Raw genomic sequence first — 17,894 nt, 5'->3', positions numbered from 1 at the left:
TGATATTCTGCACAAAGTGATTCATCGCCAGCTACAAAGCAAGCCTTGGATAAAACTTCAGCCACATGGTATCCCTGCTTTACTTGTTCATCACTGTCCAAGTATTGAACCATTTCATCAACTGGTTTAATAAAATCTAATTTCTCTTTATTTTTAGTTGCTGGTCGTCCAAGTGGGCGTATGCAAGCATGGGGTAACAGACCATCAAAGGTAATGCCATTGGGTGTAATACGATCCAAGAACCAAACTTTATACCTGGGGTTTAAACTTGGAATTGCAACACAGTTGATCAAAGTTTCTCCGAGGTTGATTAAGATGATGTTGAAGATTGTGGTGAACCATCTGAAGTACTTTATGATCATTTTCCGATATTCCATCTTAGCAACATCATTATCAAGGACAATGATGTGTTCAAAATCTGAGTACAGAGTGATTTCCGATCGTGCCAAGGAACCCAATCCAACTACAGCATATTTGCATGGTGGTTCTCCCATAATCTTGATGCATTCATCAGAAATAAACCTCATTAACTCAGTGTAACTTCTTGTAACTTCCTGTTGAATATTTTTAACATTTAAGACTTTCTTTCTTTGTAGTTCAATTAATTGATCACATTCTAAACCATACTGGATTATTTCAAGCTGATTTAAACGTTTGGCAAAATCTTCTTGAAGCTTAGCTAGTTTTTGTTTTACCTTAGCTGCCAAAGAAATTAAATTAGTACCAAGCTTTGCAGCATTTGCTTTCACCAGAACTGTTGAGCACAAATCTTCAAGTTCATCTTTATATCTTTGATTCTCTGGGTCCCTCACAATAGCAGCGTTATACAGAGATGCACTACGAGTCATGTTCAACTTTTTATGGTTAGCTTTATTTTCATAAATCTTGGCCAACTGATGAAATATTGCAGCTGCTTCAGGTTTAGTTCCTTTCAATTCTTTATCATCTTTGCACAAATCCTTCAACCTTTTAACAATCCTCCACTCATATTCATCAACTTTATCCTCAATAAAATCTGCTACAGTCCGTTCCATGTTGAGACATTTCCTTTCAACTACCACAGCCAGGTATGAAATGTTACAACTTAACGCTTGACAAACTTTGTAAAAACAAAGTGAATAGTTTTCGCATCGGTGGCTAAGTTAATGTAGACACTAAACAAATTACATTTCAGCTTAAATTTACAAAACGATTACAAATGTTTCCTTACACTGAGTAGCCATATTCTAACTGGCTACTTTAAAAATGTTTTATTATGTCCCAAATAAATACAACATAAATCCGTCATACAGGCAAATGGTATCATTCAGCACCAACTATTTACACTGACTCATTGTTGTTCACATTTATGCCGTATTAGGTTACATTTGTCACAAAATAAGACGACGTACCAAATTACATTTGTTACAAATCAAGACATATCGATTTAACTGTGTTGTTTGATTATATGAAGCATAAGACAAATCTAAAGTTAAAATCACAATGTAAACCAGTGTATTGTGTGTATATATAATGTGTGTTTAACTGTAGGTATTGTTTATCTGGCGATTTATATGAAACTACATTGTTGTAAACCAATAACCATTGGACCTACCTACTTAGAAATGTTTTTACTTAATATCCTTTTAAGTAGACATTTTATAAAACAGCCTACAGCTCTGTATATCTCTAAAATACAAAATCAGATTATTTTTACAATCGTTTTATTGTTTCGTCACATACAACACATTGATTACACAACAAAGAAAAATATTTGCAAATAAATTACTTTTTCTTCTTTCCCTTCCCAGCCTTTCCTTTCTTGGCTTTCGATTTCAAAGCTTTCCTAACTTTATAAGCTCGGAAGAAAGCTTGAATGGTGATGGCAGCCTGTGTATAAAGTAAGGTATTGAAAGAATATATGTGGATGGTCATTGTATATGGGTAAGGTCCTATGATAAGGCTTGCCATAGCGACCTGGAATGTGGGCCCGATTTGGCTCATTACCCCAACACCCATAAGTGCATGAAACTTAAGGGCTGTGGCAAGAGGATACGAGTTGGAGGTTCTGTGCTGCTACCTTTGTGGACGTATGTTTCCTTGGGTAAAACACTTAACGACCATTGCTCCAACCCAGTAGTCTAAATTATCACCCACCCAAAGTTACATACGTGGTAACTTGTATTCAGGCATGAGGTGTATGAAACAGAACACCCGTGTTATAACGACTGTTGTTTCCCCGCCATGCGAGGATAAATAAGTTACATACGTGGTAACTCGTAAGCGAGCACGAGGTGTATGAAACAGAAAACCCGTGTTATAACGACTGTCGTTGCCCCGCCATGCGACGATAAATAAGTTACATACGTGGTAATTCGTAAGCGAGCACGAGGTGTATGAAACAGAAAACCCGTGTTATAACGACTGTCATTGCCCCGCCATGCAAGGATAAATAAGTTACATACGTGGTAACTTGTATTCAGGCACGAGGTGTATGAAACAGAACACCCGTGTTATAACGACTGTCGTTGCTCCTCCATGCGACGATAAATAAGTTACATACATGGTAACTCGTAAGCGAGCACGAGGTGTATGAAACAGAAAACCCGTGTTATAACGACTGTCGTTGCCCCGCCATGCGACGATAAATAAGTTACATACGTGGTAATTCGTAAGCGAGCACGAGGTGTATGAAACAGAACACCCGTGTTATAACGACTGTTGTTGCCCCGCCATGCGAGGATAAATAAGTTGCATGGAACCTATTATTACCTTCATCATAAGTGATAATTCAAGTTCCTTTGCCTCCTTTATCTCCCGAGCAATTCTTCTTTCTTCCATTATTTTATCGTATTCTTCCTCCAAGACACTGAACTTCTCCTCTAGCTCACTGTGGGAACATACTTTAAAATATGGTTGGTTTGTCAGTTTCTCTTTATTATAAATAAAGCATATATTAAGTTAGTAATAGCAGAGAGAATTTTGAATATAATCAACATTTTTATCTTGGAGAAGCCAATTTATATTGTATAGGGTATGGTGGTATAGCAGAAGAAATGCTGGAATAAAGTTGTATTTATGCAAGAGAAGCCAAAAATTTTTTATATTTCATTACACCTGACATCTACAGTAACAAACGCTCTACCTAAGTTGTTTCTTCTCTTCTCCATAAACTGCATCAATTTGTTCGTATTCATCTTGTTTTTCCCCCATATCTTGATCATACTTGGTGATCCAATTCTCAACCTGAAAGAATAAATGTAACTTATTCATCCTGGCGAGGCAACGACAGTTGTTATAACACAGGTGTTCTGTTTCATACACCTCGTGCCAGCTTACTAGTTACCATGTATGTAACTTAACCACGTATGTAACTTTGTAATAAAGTTAACAAAACCACAACCTCTGTTTCAATCTTAAACTTCCTCTTCCTCAAGTGTTGCTCCGTCTCCCGATCTTCCATCATCATCCTGCTTAACTGATCCTTCAGTTGATTAACCTCCGAGGTAAACTTGGATTGTTTTCCCTCGCTGCCTCGTGCGTCTGCTGACTGTGCGGTAAAAGCAAAAGTTTTATCCAGGCAATGGCAAAGTGCACTCGCTTCTAACACAGAGGATACGGGTTTGAGGCTTAATGTTGCCAAATAATTAATTTTAATGATTTTTTTCACAATAACTGATTGTGATGTCACACCTGTTGTTTATCAGCCTCTGTCTTTGTTCTTCTTATATGTTCCTCTGAGAATTGTTCGATTTGGTGAAGATCGTTCTTTAATCTTCGGATCGTCTCGTTACGTTTGCCCATCTCCTGCTCTTTATCCTGAATATGAAGGTTGTTATTGTGGGAACTTAGGAGCTTTAGGGGTTTTAGGGGTTTATCCATTGAAGTCAGTAAATAATAATGTCACCCTAAATTTTGTTGAAACCCAAACTATAATGACATCTTTACAACAACAGAACTCACATCCACAGCCGTATCAAGTTGTGCTTGTAGCTTATCGATGACGGTCGCGTTATTCTTCTCCCTTTCTGTCACTTGGTGGAGATAACGAGTCCGATCAATTTCCTCCGCGGGAGTTGTCAAAAGTTTCTCGAGTAAAATCCCACGGAGTTCTGGTAAAAGTGTAGGTTAAGTTTATATAAACACATGGAAAATGGTGCAACCAATTCAAGGTTATTGTTTTGTTGAAGCCTAATAAGGATGGTTGTTAGGATTGTGTTATAAAGTTTAGGTGTTTAATAAAAAGGGGGGGGGGTGTTTTTAGGTGTTTGATTTTTTTACATTATAATTACAATCTAGCATTAAATTAAATATTTGGTGACAGTTGGCAAATAGTTTATAACTGTTAAAGAAGATACCACAACATGAAATGTCGTTTAACGCATCTTCACCCACCATTCAATCCATCAATCATCGATGTTGCTTCTCGCACTTGGTAATTCCCCTTTTTCGATACCTCCCCTGCCAACTCACTACGAACGGTTGTCATGGCAGCGGGGTTTTTGGAAAACATTCGTAAAATATTTTTGCTCGAATTGGTGACGGAATGTTGTAATGACGGAAGCTGTTCTGCATCGTTGCTGGCGTGAGCTTCTTCCAATAATCGACTTAACGTTCTGTAACAAAGGGGTTTGTGATGTCATATTTGTTAAAATAATTTTTACAGGGTATATTTCTCATTCATTTGTATTTTTATAAAGGAATAGTCATCTTTTTATATTAAAAGTATAACATGAATATTTATTTATCTTTTCAAAGACAGTTCCAAAGATCAGATTAATTAAAACAAGATAAGGGAATTAGGAACAAATAAAACAAACTATGGGTAAAACCATCTTCATATCTAATGTTCTAGTTGATGAATATAACGAAGTCTCAAAATACAAAGCATACAACTGACTTGTGAGATTTTATGGCCGTCATCAAATCGACTCCAAGTGCAAGATGGAATTGTTCCAACCTTTCCTCTGATGGGATAAGAATGATCATCATTGATAAGATAACTTCATGACGACGAATACATTCATCCAAACATTCTATTATACGTTGGGTTTCAACAGCTCCTAACTTCTTACGTGCTGGCTCAAGAATCCTAAGTGCAGCTGATGCTGCCTGGAAGGGATTAAATTTGTTTTTACACCATAAGTTTTTATTTGTATTTTCAAAACCGGTGGTAAGATGACTAAGAAAACAAATGTTGGGAAATTTTGTTAAGAATGGGTTTATATACTCTTTTGGTTGACATGATTTTATTTGAGAAGGTTTTTATTGAGACATGGACAATTTATTGCTGATAGTGATAGGTACCTCACCTGTTGGCTATTCGCGCTTTCACCACGTTGTCCACCCTTTAGTTTCTTCAATGGCGAATTATCTCCGATTCCATCCAAACGCATTGATAAAACATCGGTCATTTTGACTAAAAATACTAAAAAATATTAAAAAATAAAAAATAAAAATCTGCTTTGGGCGTTGCCTTGGAAACAATGTTCTTGGGCGCCTTTAGTGTTGTGGTAAATATTTATTGGGGAGAAAAACATTATCAGAATTTAGTGATCCGCACGTGGGCGATAGCGTTAAGTTTTGTATTTGGGAGTCGTGAGGATACGGTTTTACAATTCTTTGAATGTTCTGTGTATACTACCTAATGGGCCGAGAAAATAAAATGAAAAAGCGTCCCATCTTCCCCCCTCCCTATATAGGTTGGGGTAAGATAGTCAATAACTTCGTTCATTTTTATTGTTCCATTTGGTGGTAAACAAAAAATATTTACAGAATTATAAAAACATAGCTCCGCGTCTCTAAAAGAACGTTGTCAATTGTTAAAAACACGACCAGCAAAGATGAGATTTTGTTGCTAACGGTGTTCCATCTCACCCCACACTATTACCAACATGGTAAAGTTTCAACAAGACGCCCGTTGTATTCCTCTGCGTAGCAATAACTTTGTCGGTGGCAACTTCAGCAAAAAGTGCGACTACTGTCATTAGGTTTTAATTGACTTCACATTTTAAGCGGAACGCGGATACTTCCGTAAGAAACGGGACCGCAGTTATTATATTGAAATATTACTTCGGGTAAAATACATGCGGTTTATAACTTAACTTTGAAGGGTTTTTAGAATTAGAAGTTATTATATTAAAACTGTAATGTTGTGGGGTTAACGTTAGAATTTGATTGACACCAACACAGTTTTTTTATATTTCCTTTTGTTTGGTCTTTGTGTTCGTTTGTGTTTTTATCACTATTTGTATTCCATTATTTACACATGGTTTGCTTTTTCAAACTCGATTAACGTTCTTAATGTTTCTTGTCATTGATGACCTGATTGCTGCGTGTCCCATCTCACCCCACACTATTATATACGTACATGGTTAAATTTAACGCGTCCTCCTATTACGCGCGAAACCTTTATAAAACACCTCATGCCCGTGTCTGTTAGCACTTCGCCTCACTTTCAGACTTCAAACGCGAAAACATATTCACACAAATGTGGTCTTGTTGTTTTATTCAGCTACGTTGGTTCATTAGTAGCAAATGCTGCATTTTAGCTGATGGTTTACCAATAATAGAAAAGATCATTTTTCCTTTTGATTTTGCTCGCCATTTCATCGCCTTCATCATCCAGCATGTCGTACAAAAAATCGTTTCTAAAATGTAGAACACCGATGGCTTAAGTTAGGTATTACAAACTTAAACAATACGCACAAAGTCACACATATACATCGCTTCCAAATTCCTTACTTCTTTTCGTCATAATAATGATAATAGTGACTCTCTCCCAGCTGAGCGAAGCAGACGAGCCCAATAAGCAGAATGGTAAGAAGTCTTCGATCCATCTTCTATAGTTGTTTATCAACTTGTGAAGTTTCAGCAAGATACACGCCTTTTATATTCTCCTGCATAGCAATAACTTCCTCACTGGTAAGGAGTACCAACTCCAGGGAGCCCCAATAAGTTTATAGAATGGGAAGTTTGAAGAACCCAATTAAGACAACTTCCGCAAAAAGTGCGACTACTGTCATTGGGTTTAATTGACTCCACATTTTAAGCGGAACGCGTCTCGAGAAGCAATGACTTCCAATGCGCTTTAGGGTAGAAGTTATTAGAACTATAGAGTATGCGCACTTTATTGGAGAGAAATCTTAAGACATCCTTAGTTGGGTATAGACAACATCCTATTTTGAGGATAGCTTCCTTGAGTTGATTGACAGCGATGTGATTCTAAGCCAAGTGTTCATCAGAAATATTGGGAAACTAGACGAGCATCTTATTCTTGGGAATTACGCTACTCAGTAGGCCATGCGCTACTTAATGCTGACTATACGGTAATCTCGAAAGCTAAAACATTTACCCTTGCTAATAATTTCAGAGCAGAGTTGTTTCATCAAGAGTTGGTATATTGGAGACAATATAAGACTACTTTTCGACGTCATGGATTACGCACGAACTCCGCAACAAAAGGAAGCTCTAGTTGCTGTTTAAAGCGTTTGTTGACACGCTATGTTAGAAATTCAAAATGCGAATCTTAAAACATCATGGTTTTGGGAAATTGTTAATTAAATGGGTGAAAATAATTTACACGGAGCCACAAGGGATCATTGCCAACAACAATTTCCCATCGCGTTTATTTAAAATAAAACGAGGCGTATGACAGTGAGGCTTTTTATCTCCGACCCTCTTTGTTCTTAACTTCTATACAGCAATTCGACCAAATACTGAAATCGGCGGTTACAAAATTGAGAACAAAATGTACAAAGTCTCGCTACTCGCAGATGATACAATGTGTTTTATAGACGATGCACGTTCAATCATATCAGCGTTGTTAGCCGAACTGGAGAGATTCGGTAAGGCTTCCGGCTGCATGATAAACAAATCGAAGACGATCGCGTGCCGCTTAGGACCGCAAACCGATAATGATACAAACGCATTAGGGCTGAATCGGACGCAAACAAGTTTTAAATATCTCGGAATAAATATACCAATAGACCTAAATGAACTACGCATGCTAGAAATGAACTTCCAACCACTGACCGCAAAAATAACAAGCACTTTAAACCTTTGGTCGTCTAGGTCCCTGGCCATGTTGGGAAAAGTAACAGTGATTAAATCTCTAGTTATCCCGTTAATGTCTTACAAACTCCGTCATTCCGAGTCACCAAACAAACTCATAGAACAAATAACCAGGAAATGTTTTGTTTTTCTTTTGGGTTCGCGATTGAAACGTGTAATCAATATGATTGATATTAATACTTGAGCGGTAACGCTATACGCGTGCGATGGCTGCACAAGATAGTAAACAAAAACTATACAGCACCGCGGAAACAACTCGAAGTATATTCCCCAAGTCGCATTTAAATATTTGGCCATGCGATCGGAATTACCCGCAAATACTGTAATGAATAAAAACTTACCTTTGTCTATAACAAACTTATCAGCGCAAACCTCTTAATTTATAAACGTTTGGATAAAAGCTGGATTATAACAGAATATGATGATCATAACTTGTGACGTCATATCATGTGATATCATAGCTTGTGACGTCATAGTTTGTGATGTCATAGCTTGTGGCGTCATAAATTGTGACGTTATACCTCTTGATGTTATACCATTGTAGGATTGTTGCTTTGACCCATCAGTTTGGGTATGGTTATTCTATAAAGGTGAGGTTATGCAGCGAGGCAATATGCTAAGTCTATTAAGATTTAGGCCAAAGTTTATGCATTATTTTGCGTGTGCTGGTACACACAATATGAGTTAAATACATCCCTCGAAACCTCATCACCACGTACCCTCTTGTTAATTCCGGCACTTCAAATTAAATCATTTCATAAGAAGCTTCCACTTGATCAAGTCTAGCCTTTTCCACTTATATTAATGAAACATTTGTATCGTTGCCTCAGAACGTGAGTTTTAAACATTAAGTGTGCAGCAACCACGTTTTAACTAATTAGTTGTGTTTTAACGAATGTCGGTTTTCTGCAAATTCTCTTCTCTTTGTTGTTTAAATTAAATTGATTATCGCTATCGTATTCAAAGAGATAAATATTTTTTTAAGAGTCAAATGAAAAGCTAGATAGTATTAAGAAATAACTTATATTTTATCTCTTCGAATACGATAACGAGGATCAAAATATTAAAACAAAAATGAAAATGGAATTAGCAACAAAACTATTGTATAGTAGGGTGGGGGGAGATGGGACACCTTTTCATTCTATTTTCTCGTCCCATTTGGTAGTAAATAAAGTACATTCAAAGATTTATAAAACCGTATCCTTACGACTCCCATAAACCATTGTTAATTGTTTAAAACACGATCAGAACATTTAGATATTATGTGTTAAATGTGTCCCATTTTCCCCTTCCTACTACATGTTACGTTACAGCATCGCTTAGACTTTGCGGGTTAGCCGACTTCCATTTGGATTATGAAGAAGTTGTTGGTTTTTGTTGCCACCCTTGTATTCGTGAGGTTGACGGGTGGAGACAACAACCCCCAACCATCAGTGAGGGAAGCCACAGTTATGAACGAAGACGAGAAGTTATACGCCTTGTTCATGCACAACGAGGCTCGTGGGAGGGCGAACCCGAGCGCTAGCAACATGGTGCGAATGATCTGGGACAAAGCGTTGGAACAAGACGCTATAGAGTATTCAAGGAAATGCATCTATGAGCACGACCCTGACCGTAGCGTGGGTCGAAAGTTCAACCATGTCGGTGAAAATCTGTACATTGGGTTTCCAGCTCTTGGACCGAAGGAGTTTTTAAAAGTTTCAATCGATTTTTGGAATAACGAAAGATTTAATTACACCTTTGATACCAATGAATGTACATTACTATGTGGGCATTATACGCAGATGTTATGGGACGATACATTTGCTTTAGGGTGCGGGATATCCTTATGTAATAATATAGACGCCGGAGATAGAGTTCTGGATATTGGCCAACTGCTTGTATGTAGGTATGGCCCAGCGGGAAATATAAACAACAGACGGCCCTATGTTCGGGGTACATACTGCGCTGTATGCCCACGTGATTACTGGTGTGAAGGGAACCTATGCACCCGCAGTGCTGGCCGGAGGTTGTGTGTTAATTATGGCTTTGTTATGCTTCTATGTATGCTTGTGCAATTAGTTTGCAGCTTGTGTTAGTTAGATCTTTCTCGCAGCGTACAGTTTCAATCGTAAATAAATAAATATGATAATGAACAAACCCAGGGTGAATTTGTAAGACCATAACTTTTAATTCAGAATGTACATCAATCAACCCAAAAGAATTTACATACGTGGTAACTGGTAAGCGGGCACGAGGTGTATGAAACAGAACACCCGTGGTATAACGACTGTCGTTGCCCCGCCATGCGAGGATAAATAAGTTACACACGTGGTAACTTGTAAGCGGACACATCCGACACAAGGTGTATAATTGAACACCCGTGGTATAACGACTGTCGTTGCGAGGATAAATAGGTTTAAATTTTTCGTAACAAAGCAATAACATTTATTGGAATCGGATCTTAAACGTTTAACAGCTTTCTTTCTACCACACACACATACACACATACACACGCACGCACGCACGCACACACGCACACACACACACACACACACACACACTAGTAATTCGGTAGACGCACTCCCCAGTCTTGTTACAGTAATTACGTCATGAACACGTGACAATTGAATTTACGCTGTGAAGCGTTAAGTTGTTGTTTACGTTTCGTTTCTGGGGTTCGGTTGTATTGGTTACGATTATGTCGGAGAAACATCAACTTAACGGTAAGCAATGTCAAAGTATGTGAGATGTAAACTTCGTTTGTGTGGTAGGACTGTTTGTATGTATATCTGTTCTTAAATTTTCGGCAGATTGTTCTATCACGTGTTAATTATTATTGTTGCTTTTCTTGTTCATAAAGTGTCAGATATTTGTATTTTAGGTGCTTATAGTAACCCAGGGTACCAACAAGGGGGTGACCCGCCGCAACAAGGGGGTTACCCGCCCCAACAAGGGGGTTACCCGCCCCAACAAGGGGGTTACCCACCCCAACAAGGGGGTTACCCACCCCAACAAGGGGGTTACCCACCCCAACAAGGTGGTTACCCATCCCAACAAGGGGGTTACCCACCCCAGCAACATAATTCATATCAGCAAGCACCCTCAATGGTCCCGCAAACACAGGGGTTACCCCAGCAGCAGCAATATGGAACAGCACAGAAAGCCCCAGGTAAGTAGTATACTAGTTTGTGTGTGTGTTTGCAACCAAACTCTCGTGAACTTTGGCATTTGAATGGATTCATCTTCTACACAAATAATGTTACATTATTTATATGGTACAAATAAAGAAACCTTTTTAACATTAAACCCTTGACATATTGAATTTGTAACGTCACAGAACGTCTACGGTAGTACTGGTTTTATCAATAATTAACATTTTATAAGATATTTTAAAACATTATCGGGTTTACAGATTATGATCATGAATTTTTTATAAATTTTCATAAATAACTGTATTTAATCTGATTCTAAATTTTTACAAAATGTCATGAATAACTGTACACTGCTCTGACATGAAATTAAGGTTCAGCCTTAGTGTGTGATATATATCCCCACCCCACATATATATATATCCCCACCCCACAGTGCAATGGGATCCATCTACTGCCCAACAATACCACGGTGAAATGAGCGATGATTATCAGAATGAGAGAGCGGAGGAACCGGTCGTTCCATCCGCTCCTCCCCCCCTCGATGTTGTGTTGCCGGGGTACGAGAATGTCGCTTACAATGAAGGTAGGTGCAGTCCTGTTTATCAGGTTGTGAATAATCAACTTAAATTTAGTTTATTTTTCATCACAGTAAACGCTCCTGTTTATCCTGTATCAAAAATCCACACCCTAAACACTAACCCGTGCCACCATGGATTTTTATTTAATTTAAAAACTACCATATTATATTATTATTACCAAAAATATTACCTCCCAGGAATGGTTATTTAATATGCTTTGAATTGTTTGCATAATTAAAAACATAAACTGACTCAATACAATATTAAAACACCAAGGAACACATCATATTAATATTTCCTTTTATGTTTTTTTTTTATAATACATTATGCTCGAACTATGTTTACACATCCCCCCCCCCCAATTTAGCGGCAGCTGGCCCACCCCCAAGTTACGACTCAGTTGTTGGCGAAGCTGCTTCTGTTGATTCATCCAATTTTAAGTAAGTTGTTGATTTCAGTGGAGGAATAATTTATCAAGTTTTGGTTCTTGCCCTAATGTATTACTTTTTCTTCTTTTACACCCCCTGTCCCTGCTTTGAAGTTACCACGTATGCAACTTTCCTTCTGTAGGGCAGAAAATTAAGACAACTTATTAGTGACCACTGGGTTGAAGCAATTGCTGTTTACTGTTCAGTGTTGTGCCCAAAACCCATGATGCCCCACTATGGAAGCAGCATCAAGCTTCTAACCCATAGATTACCTCAACTTTACTTTAACCCCAGGTCAATAACATCAGAGGAAGCCAAGGAAGCTTTGTTAGAATATGTTTCTCAAGAATGTTGTTATGGTAAAGGGGCGGCCAAAGATATGGACATCAAGGATATACAAAGTACATCAGCTTTCCATGTAAGTTTGTTCGTTAAATAAGTGAGGTCCTACACTTACAGTAAGGCACATCATGTAACCTGGGATGTAGGACCGAGTTGGCCTTTTAGCCCAGTGCATGTGAAGTACTTCTATTTTATATTCATATGGTTTTATGGCTTGACATGTCTTAACCTCACTGATATAAAACATTATTGTGTTTGTGTGTCTATAAACTGCCTTAGGATATAAATGATACATCCCAGTTTTCATTTGTCCCTTTATAAATACATCACCCCAGCACCATTATAGAATCAAAAGATCGGTCATTGCTTTAACATAAGCATACATGGTACTTATGTAATTATTTGGTAGGTTGGGGGAAAATGGGACACCTTTGGGCATAATATCCAAGTTTCCTGATCCTGGTTCAAACAATTAACAACGGTCTATGGGAGTTGTGCGGATACGGATTTATAATTCTTTTGAATTTTATTGTTTACTACCAAATATGACGAGAAAACAGAATGTCAAAAGTGTCCCGTCTTCCCCCACCCTGCTATAAAACTTATGATCCGCTAATCTTATTCAACCATCTATAAATAAACATTGAGAATTGTGTTACGAGCTAAAGGTTCCTGACACAGTTGGTTAATAAGTGACTTCCTATTGCTTTTTATTGAGGGGATTTCTATTGAAACAACAATACTTGCCTAACATTGGTATGCGTATAGGGCCCGAAGGTATCCCTATAACACCCTATGTGAATAGTCTGGATACACATAGTAACAAGTTAATTGGTAATACACACCAATTAATGATAGCAACTAATAATAAGGTAATAAAATTGGAAATTTTGAAGCTGCATTTTTTTATAAGTGATGCAAGGTCTGTAATGAGGAATGAAACATAATGGGAAAAAGTTTAAGAACCTTAACACCCTTGTCTATTTTCATTGTTTAACTATTTTATTTTGTTCCAGTATACCTTGGAAACTTTCACTGAAGGCAGAACCACAAAGTGGCATTATGTTCCTTACTCAGGTTTGATTGACAGGTGCTGTTTGATTGACAGGTCATAATAATTTTGATACATTATTAGGAGGATTTGTGGATGGTCCCCATAATGGGCCCGCACCGGGACCGTGGGACATACAATCCAACGCAACCGCTTTGTTCAAAACAGAAGTTAAGAAAGTGGAGATTCCACATACTGCCTCTGTTAGGGTGAGATATATGTTTGTATGTGCCGTGTTAACGTTTAAACTTATTATAACAGCACCCACATTATGACATCATCCACCCATTATGACATTACACTTTCACAGGCGTGCCACGTATGTTGTGGGCGTGGCTTCAATAGATGTTGGCACTGTCACGGTCGGGGTCGTATAAAATGTAGCCATTGTCAGGGCAGTGGTCACCGTAATATAACAAGAGATGGACAAACACACAGGGAGTCGTGTCCCATGTGTCATGGTCGTGGTAAGAAGAGGTAGGTGGTTTAAATATATTTATGTTTGTGAATGAATGTAACTTGGCTTAATTGTAACTTGTTTATCATTGCATGGCGGAGCAATGACAGTTGTTATAACACGGGTGTATTGTTTCATACACCTCGTGCCCGCTTACGAGTTACCACGTATGTAACTTATTTATCCTCGCATGGTGGGGCAATGACAGTTGTTATAACACGGGTGTATTGTTTCATACACCTCGTACCAGCTTACAAGTTACCACGTATGTAACTTATTTATCCTCGCATGGTGGGGCAATGACAGTTGTTATAACACGGGTGTATTGTTGCATACACCTTGTGCCCGCTTATAAGCTACCACGTATGTAACTTATTTATCCTTGCATGGTGGGCAACGACAGTGGTTATAACACGGGTGTTTAGATTTTTTACAACCTTGGCATTTTATTTCCCTGGTTTTGTTTCTCGTTGGTAAAAGGGTTGGGAACCAATGGTGTAAACAAGTGTTTGTTGCATTCCATGACGGTTATGTGTCTGAACCGTTAGCTAACCTTGTAACCCATACACAGATGCTACACTTGCTCAGGCATGGGGTGCGTGAGGTGCAAGGAATGTCAAGGATTTGGAAAACTCAAGCAATTCATTCAACTCACCATCTCATAGTAAGTATTGTGATGTCATAATAACTATTGATGTATTAAGATGTACCATATTTAACTAAAATAATGAAGAGATCAGGCTTAACGGTAAAACAACAGTGGTTATAACAACACGCTAAGGGTAAAATTAATGAAAGGCCATTTGGTTAAAAAGCGTGGCTGTTAAACCTTATAAGAAGCAACTCACAGTGGGTTGCAAATATTTAACTCAAGTAGAATAAAATGTAAGGTGACAAGTGTGCGTAAAGACACGAACCACCACATGTACAAATAAAATTTTGTGTTAAGAATCAACCTCAGTTATTAAGAAGTCTTTATCAAATACTTTGTCTTTCACTGCATGCTAAGTAAGAGTCTTTATTCACTAACTATGCAACAGTAATGAACATTGAACGCCATACATGATTCAGGCAAGTTTATTCATAATAAGTGCCATGTTATTACAATATATAATGAATAAAAAATATACATTTAAATATCGGGTGAATCACACAATGTCTTATGAGCAATCAGAGACATTATAACAGGTGTTGCAGGAAATTAAATACAATGTTATTTTTTAATGTTCTAATTTGCCGAAAAAATCTTGATTTAACATTTATGAAATAATGTAATCAGAATCTTTAAAATATTAGTTTTGTTTTTTAACTTGTTTTTACGACACAAACAGTAATAGTTCCCACACCACCATATTCCCACTAATGTTTATATAAGTTGTATTGACTTAACGTATCTCACGATCTCCCCACGTCTCCACACAACCACTGTGTATGTTTGTCCACGCTCCAACTTCTCAAATTCAACTGTGTTCTCTGGCTGTGATGTAATAATGGATTATGGTGATGTAATAATGGATTATAATGATGAAATAATTCAATTGTTTATTTTAAAACAACTTAAAGCTTGTGGTATGAATATATTACCTTCTAAAAGCAGATAAATACAAAATTATTAGTTGCAAAACCAATATGTATCACTTGTTGTAAGTTTGTCCTGCCCAAGGACACCTACACTCCATACTTCTAACTTTACTATTAAGCCTCTAACCCGATATCCTATGGTTATGATGCAAGCACCGAACCAGTAAGCCATGGTGTTTAAATATCCACAACCTATTTAGGAGTCCCATTTTTTCAGGTTTCAAAATATTTTTTCCTAGCAATGTGAAAAAGTAAATTATTTCAACTTACGTAACAAATAACTTGGTATGATATAATGGGCTGCGTAAAACTCAGCGAACTCCTCCATTTCTTGATAGCGATAAAATAACTGCGTCTACGGGTCGTTATGACATCATAAACACTAGATTTGTAAGCAGCATCCGACAAAGTCACTTGCACCGATTGTTTACCAGTTTCAGCGTAAACCTCGAACAAAATTTTCTTTTCGGCTTTGACTGAAAATTAGAAATGTTGCTTGAAAACCCTTGTTGTTTAATTTAATGTTACTTTGCTGTTACGTTGTGGTTAAACATTGTTAGAACACAAACGGAAACTTTATCACGATTATTCGTTGTTGATTAATTACGCAGCAAGCCAGTGTAGCTAACGTGCTTTCAACATAAACAACAGGTACATATTTAAATAACTGAACAGCATTAAAATTATACCACATATGTAAAACACAAATAAAATGTATTGTCGTGCCCTCTCTGTTTTAAAAACTTCACCTTAATAATAGATGTGCCGAGTTAAGCCTGAAATGAAAGGCTTGACTCGGCACCATGCCGAGCTCAAAAGTCGTGCCCAAGCGTCTCCTATATTGACGCTCGGCTGAAAATTGGGCCGAGCGCGAGTCTTTGCTATAATGTTGCATGTGAGAGCGAAAAGTTTTAAAAATAAAAAATCCGAAATGTAGCCTTTCTCCTTGATGACCTCATAGGTGCACGGTTCGGGGCTTACCAAGCTAAATGATATACCCTTTACCTCTGCAAAGTCTTGATTGATGAAACATGGGCAGCGAGCATGAGGGAAAAATGACTTGACGCTCCACCTCGTTAATATATATGTTGTATCTATTGTCCAAGGATAATGAGCGCTGTTCACATACCAACGAGATTGACAGATTCTGTGGCTTCAATACAATTGTTTGATTAAAAGGGCATAACAACCAACAAAAAACCTTTAGATCACATTTGAGCATTTCTATCAAACTGCCGTTTAAAGTAGTTTATATGGGCCCGCTTGTATGGGGTCTTGCTGTTAAGATTCGCATTTTGCTTTTGTGGGTCTCACTGTAAAGGGTCCCATTTTTTATGGGTCCAACTTTTCATGGGTCCCATATTTTACTAGTCCCAGTGATTCTGGGTCCCAGTTTTTATGGGTCTATTGTAACGAATTCTATTGTCTGGTCCCATTGTTATTTTTACGTCATAGTGGAGATTCACCTGTGTATTATTGTTCCCAATTTCAAATCTCCCGCAGAACATCGGTCTTCTCGAAGCAAAAAGGTTCATTAACGCTGATCCTAAGTATTATGACGTCAAAGTCACGAGTATTCATATAACAGGGAAGTCCCCACTTACCCCCACCATTCGTTGTCATGGTTACGTTGAGCCCCAATCTTGATGTATCATTTGCGATAATCCACCACTGTGATGTCATAGAGAGAACGTTGAGTGACGGACCATTGTAGTTTTGGTAGGAGAAATGAAGGTATCCACAACCTGTCAATCAAACACAACATGTCAATTAAACACAAACCTGTCAATCAAACGAAACATGTCAATCAAATAAACCATAACCTGTCAATCAAACACAACCTGTCAATCAAACGCAACCTGTCAATCAAACACAACATGTCAATCAAACACAACCTGTCAATCAAACACAACCATAACCTGTCAGTCAAACACAACATGTCAATCAAACACAACCTGTCAATCAAACACAACCTGTCAATCAAACGCAACCTGTAAATCAAACCCCTCCTGTCAATCAAACACAACCTGTCAATCAAACGTAACCTGTCAATTAAACACAACCTGTCAATCTAAATAGCAGCGCATAAATGAACGAACACATTTCTATATGACGTAATAAACGTTATTATTCAAAACAAACCTGTAGCGAAGTCCGCGATTCCTTCGCTGGTGCCCTGCATAGAAATAGTATAAACATTAGAACTTTTGTTCAAATGAACAAACAAAAAAATATCTACGCTGACCTGCGCTGAACAAGGTGGGTGTAGAT

At 37.8% G+C, this 17,894-nt stretch overlaps 4 protein-coding genes and 1 long non-coding RNA gene across 8 annotated transcripts in view; 2 read left to right on the top strand and 3 right to left on the bottom strand.

The window, feature by feature from the left end:
• Positions 1–1,567: 1,567 nt before the first annotated feature.
• Positions 1,568–5,442, bottom strand: LOC100183187 (dynein regulatory complex protein 10-like). Its single transcript, XM_002131527.4, has 9 exons — positions 5,292–5,442; positions 4,880–5,091; positions 4,375–4,595; positions 3,943–4,091; positions 3,673–3,798; positions 3,383–3,529; positions 3,125–3,225; positions 2,752–2,869; positions 1,568–1,869 (listed from the first exon to the last, which is right to left on the bottom strand). The coding sequence occupies exons 1-9, from the start codon at positions 5,391–5,393 to the stop codon at positions 1,765–1,767; spliced, it is 1,281 nt and encodes a 426-aa protein (XP_002131563.1). The 5' UTR covers positions 5,394–5,442; the 3' UTR covers positions 1,568–1,764.
• Positions 5,443–6,470: 1,028 nt separating this feature from the next.
• On the bottom strand, positions 6,471–6,869 carry LOC104266653. Its single transcript, XR_717660.3, has 2 exons — positions 6,724–6,869; positions 6,471–6,629 (listed from the first exon to the last, which is right to left on the bottom strand). It is a non-coding gene; the product is annotated as an uncharacterized LOC104266653 (long non-coding RNA).
• A 2,439-nt stretch (positions 6,870–9,308) lies between these two features.
• LOC101243157 (GLIPR1-like protein 1) lies at positions 9,309–10,153 on the top strand. The gene has a single exon (XM_004227485.4). The coding sequence runs from the start codon at positions 9,408–9,410 to the stop codon at positions 10,128–10,130; it is 723 nt and encodes a 240-aa protein (XP_004227533.1). The 5' UTR covers positions 9,309–9,407; the 3' UTR covers positions 10,131–10,153.
• Positions 10,154–10,636: 483 nt separating this feature from the next.
• Positions 10,637–17,894, top strand: part of LOC100178456 (protein SSUH2 homolog) — a 12,497-nt gene continuing 5,239 nt past the window's right edge. Inside the window, exons 1-10 of one of the 2 annotated variants that reach the window (XM_026840060.1) lie at positions 10,637–10,757; positions 10,916–10,948; positions 10,991–11,203; positions 11,620–11,769; positions 12,132–12,204; positions 12,487–12,610; positions 13,551–13,611; positions 13,670–13,794; positions 13,896–14,062; positions 14,614–14,706. In XM_026840060.1, the coding sequence (XP_026695861.1) occupies positions 10,733–10,757; positions 10,916–10,948; positions 10,991–11,203; positions 11,620–11,769; positions 12,132–12,204; positions 12,487–12,610; positions 13,551–13,611; positions 13,670–13,794; positions 13,896–14,062; positions 14,614–14,706 (1,064 nt within the window). In that variant the 5' untranslated portion in view covers positions 10,637–10,732. Of the gene's footprint in view, positions 10,758–10,915; positions 11,204–11,619; positions 11,770–12,131; positions 12,205–12,486; positions 12,611–13,550; positions 13,612–13,669; positions 13,795–13,895; positions 14,063–14,613; positions 14,707–17,894 lie in introns of both variants that reach the window. The other variant, XM_002125609.5, reaches the window with a different exon arrangement.
• LOC100185552 overlaps positions 15,104–17,894 on the bottom strand; it is a 4,620-nt gene continuing 1,829 nt past the window's right edge. Inside the window, exons 1-6 of one of the 3 annotated variants that reach the window (XM_018817065.2) lie at positions 17,766–17,853; positions 17,228–17,368; positions 17,090–17,169; positions 16,629–16,776; positions 15,894–16,099; positions 15,104–15,519 (exon numbers count right to left, since the gene is read on the bottom strand). In XM_018817065.2, coding sequence (XP_018672610.1) covers positions 15,409–15,519; positions 15,894–16,099; positions 16,629–16,776; positions 17,090–17,169; positions 17,228–17,368; positions 17,766–17,805 — 726 coding nt within the window. In that variant the 5' untranslated portion in view covers positions 17,806–17,853 and the 3' untranslated portion in view covers positions 15,104–15,408. Of the gene's footprint in view, positions 15,520–15,893; positions 16,100–16,628; positions 16,777–17,089; positions 17,170–17,227; positions 17,369–17,765; positions 17,854–17,894 lie in introns of those variants that run through there. The other 2 variants (XM_018817067.2, XM_002131431.5) reach the window with 2 other exon arrangements.

This window comes from Ciona intestinalis, unplaced genomic scaffold, assembly GCF_000224145.3.
Source record: "Ciona intestinalis unplaced genomic scaffold, KH HT001110.1, whole genome shotgun sequence".
In the NCBI taxonomy this organism is placed as follows: Eukaryota; Metazoa; Chordata; class Ascidiacea; order Phlebobranchia; family Cionidae; genus Ciona; species Ciona intestinalis.
Note: the sequence above shows the minus strand (reverse complement) of the source record. Positions and strands in the feature narration are given on the sequence as shown.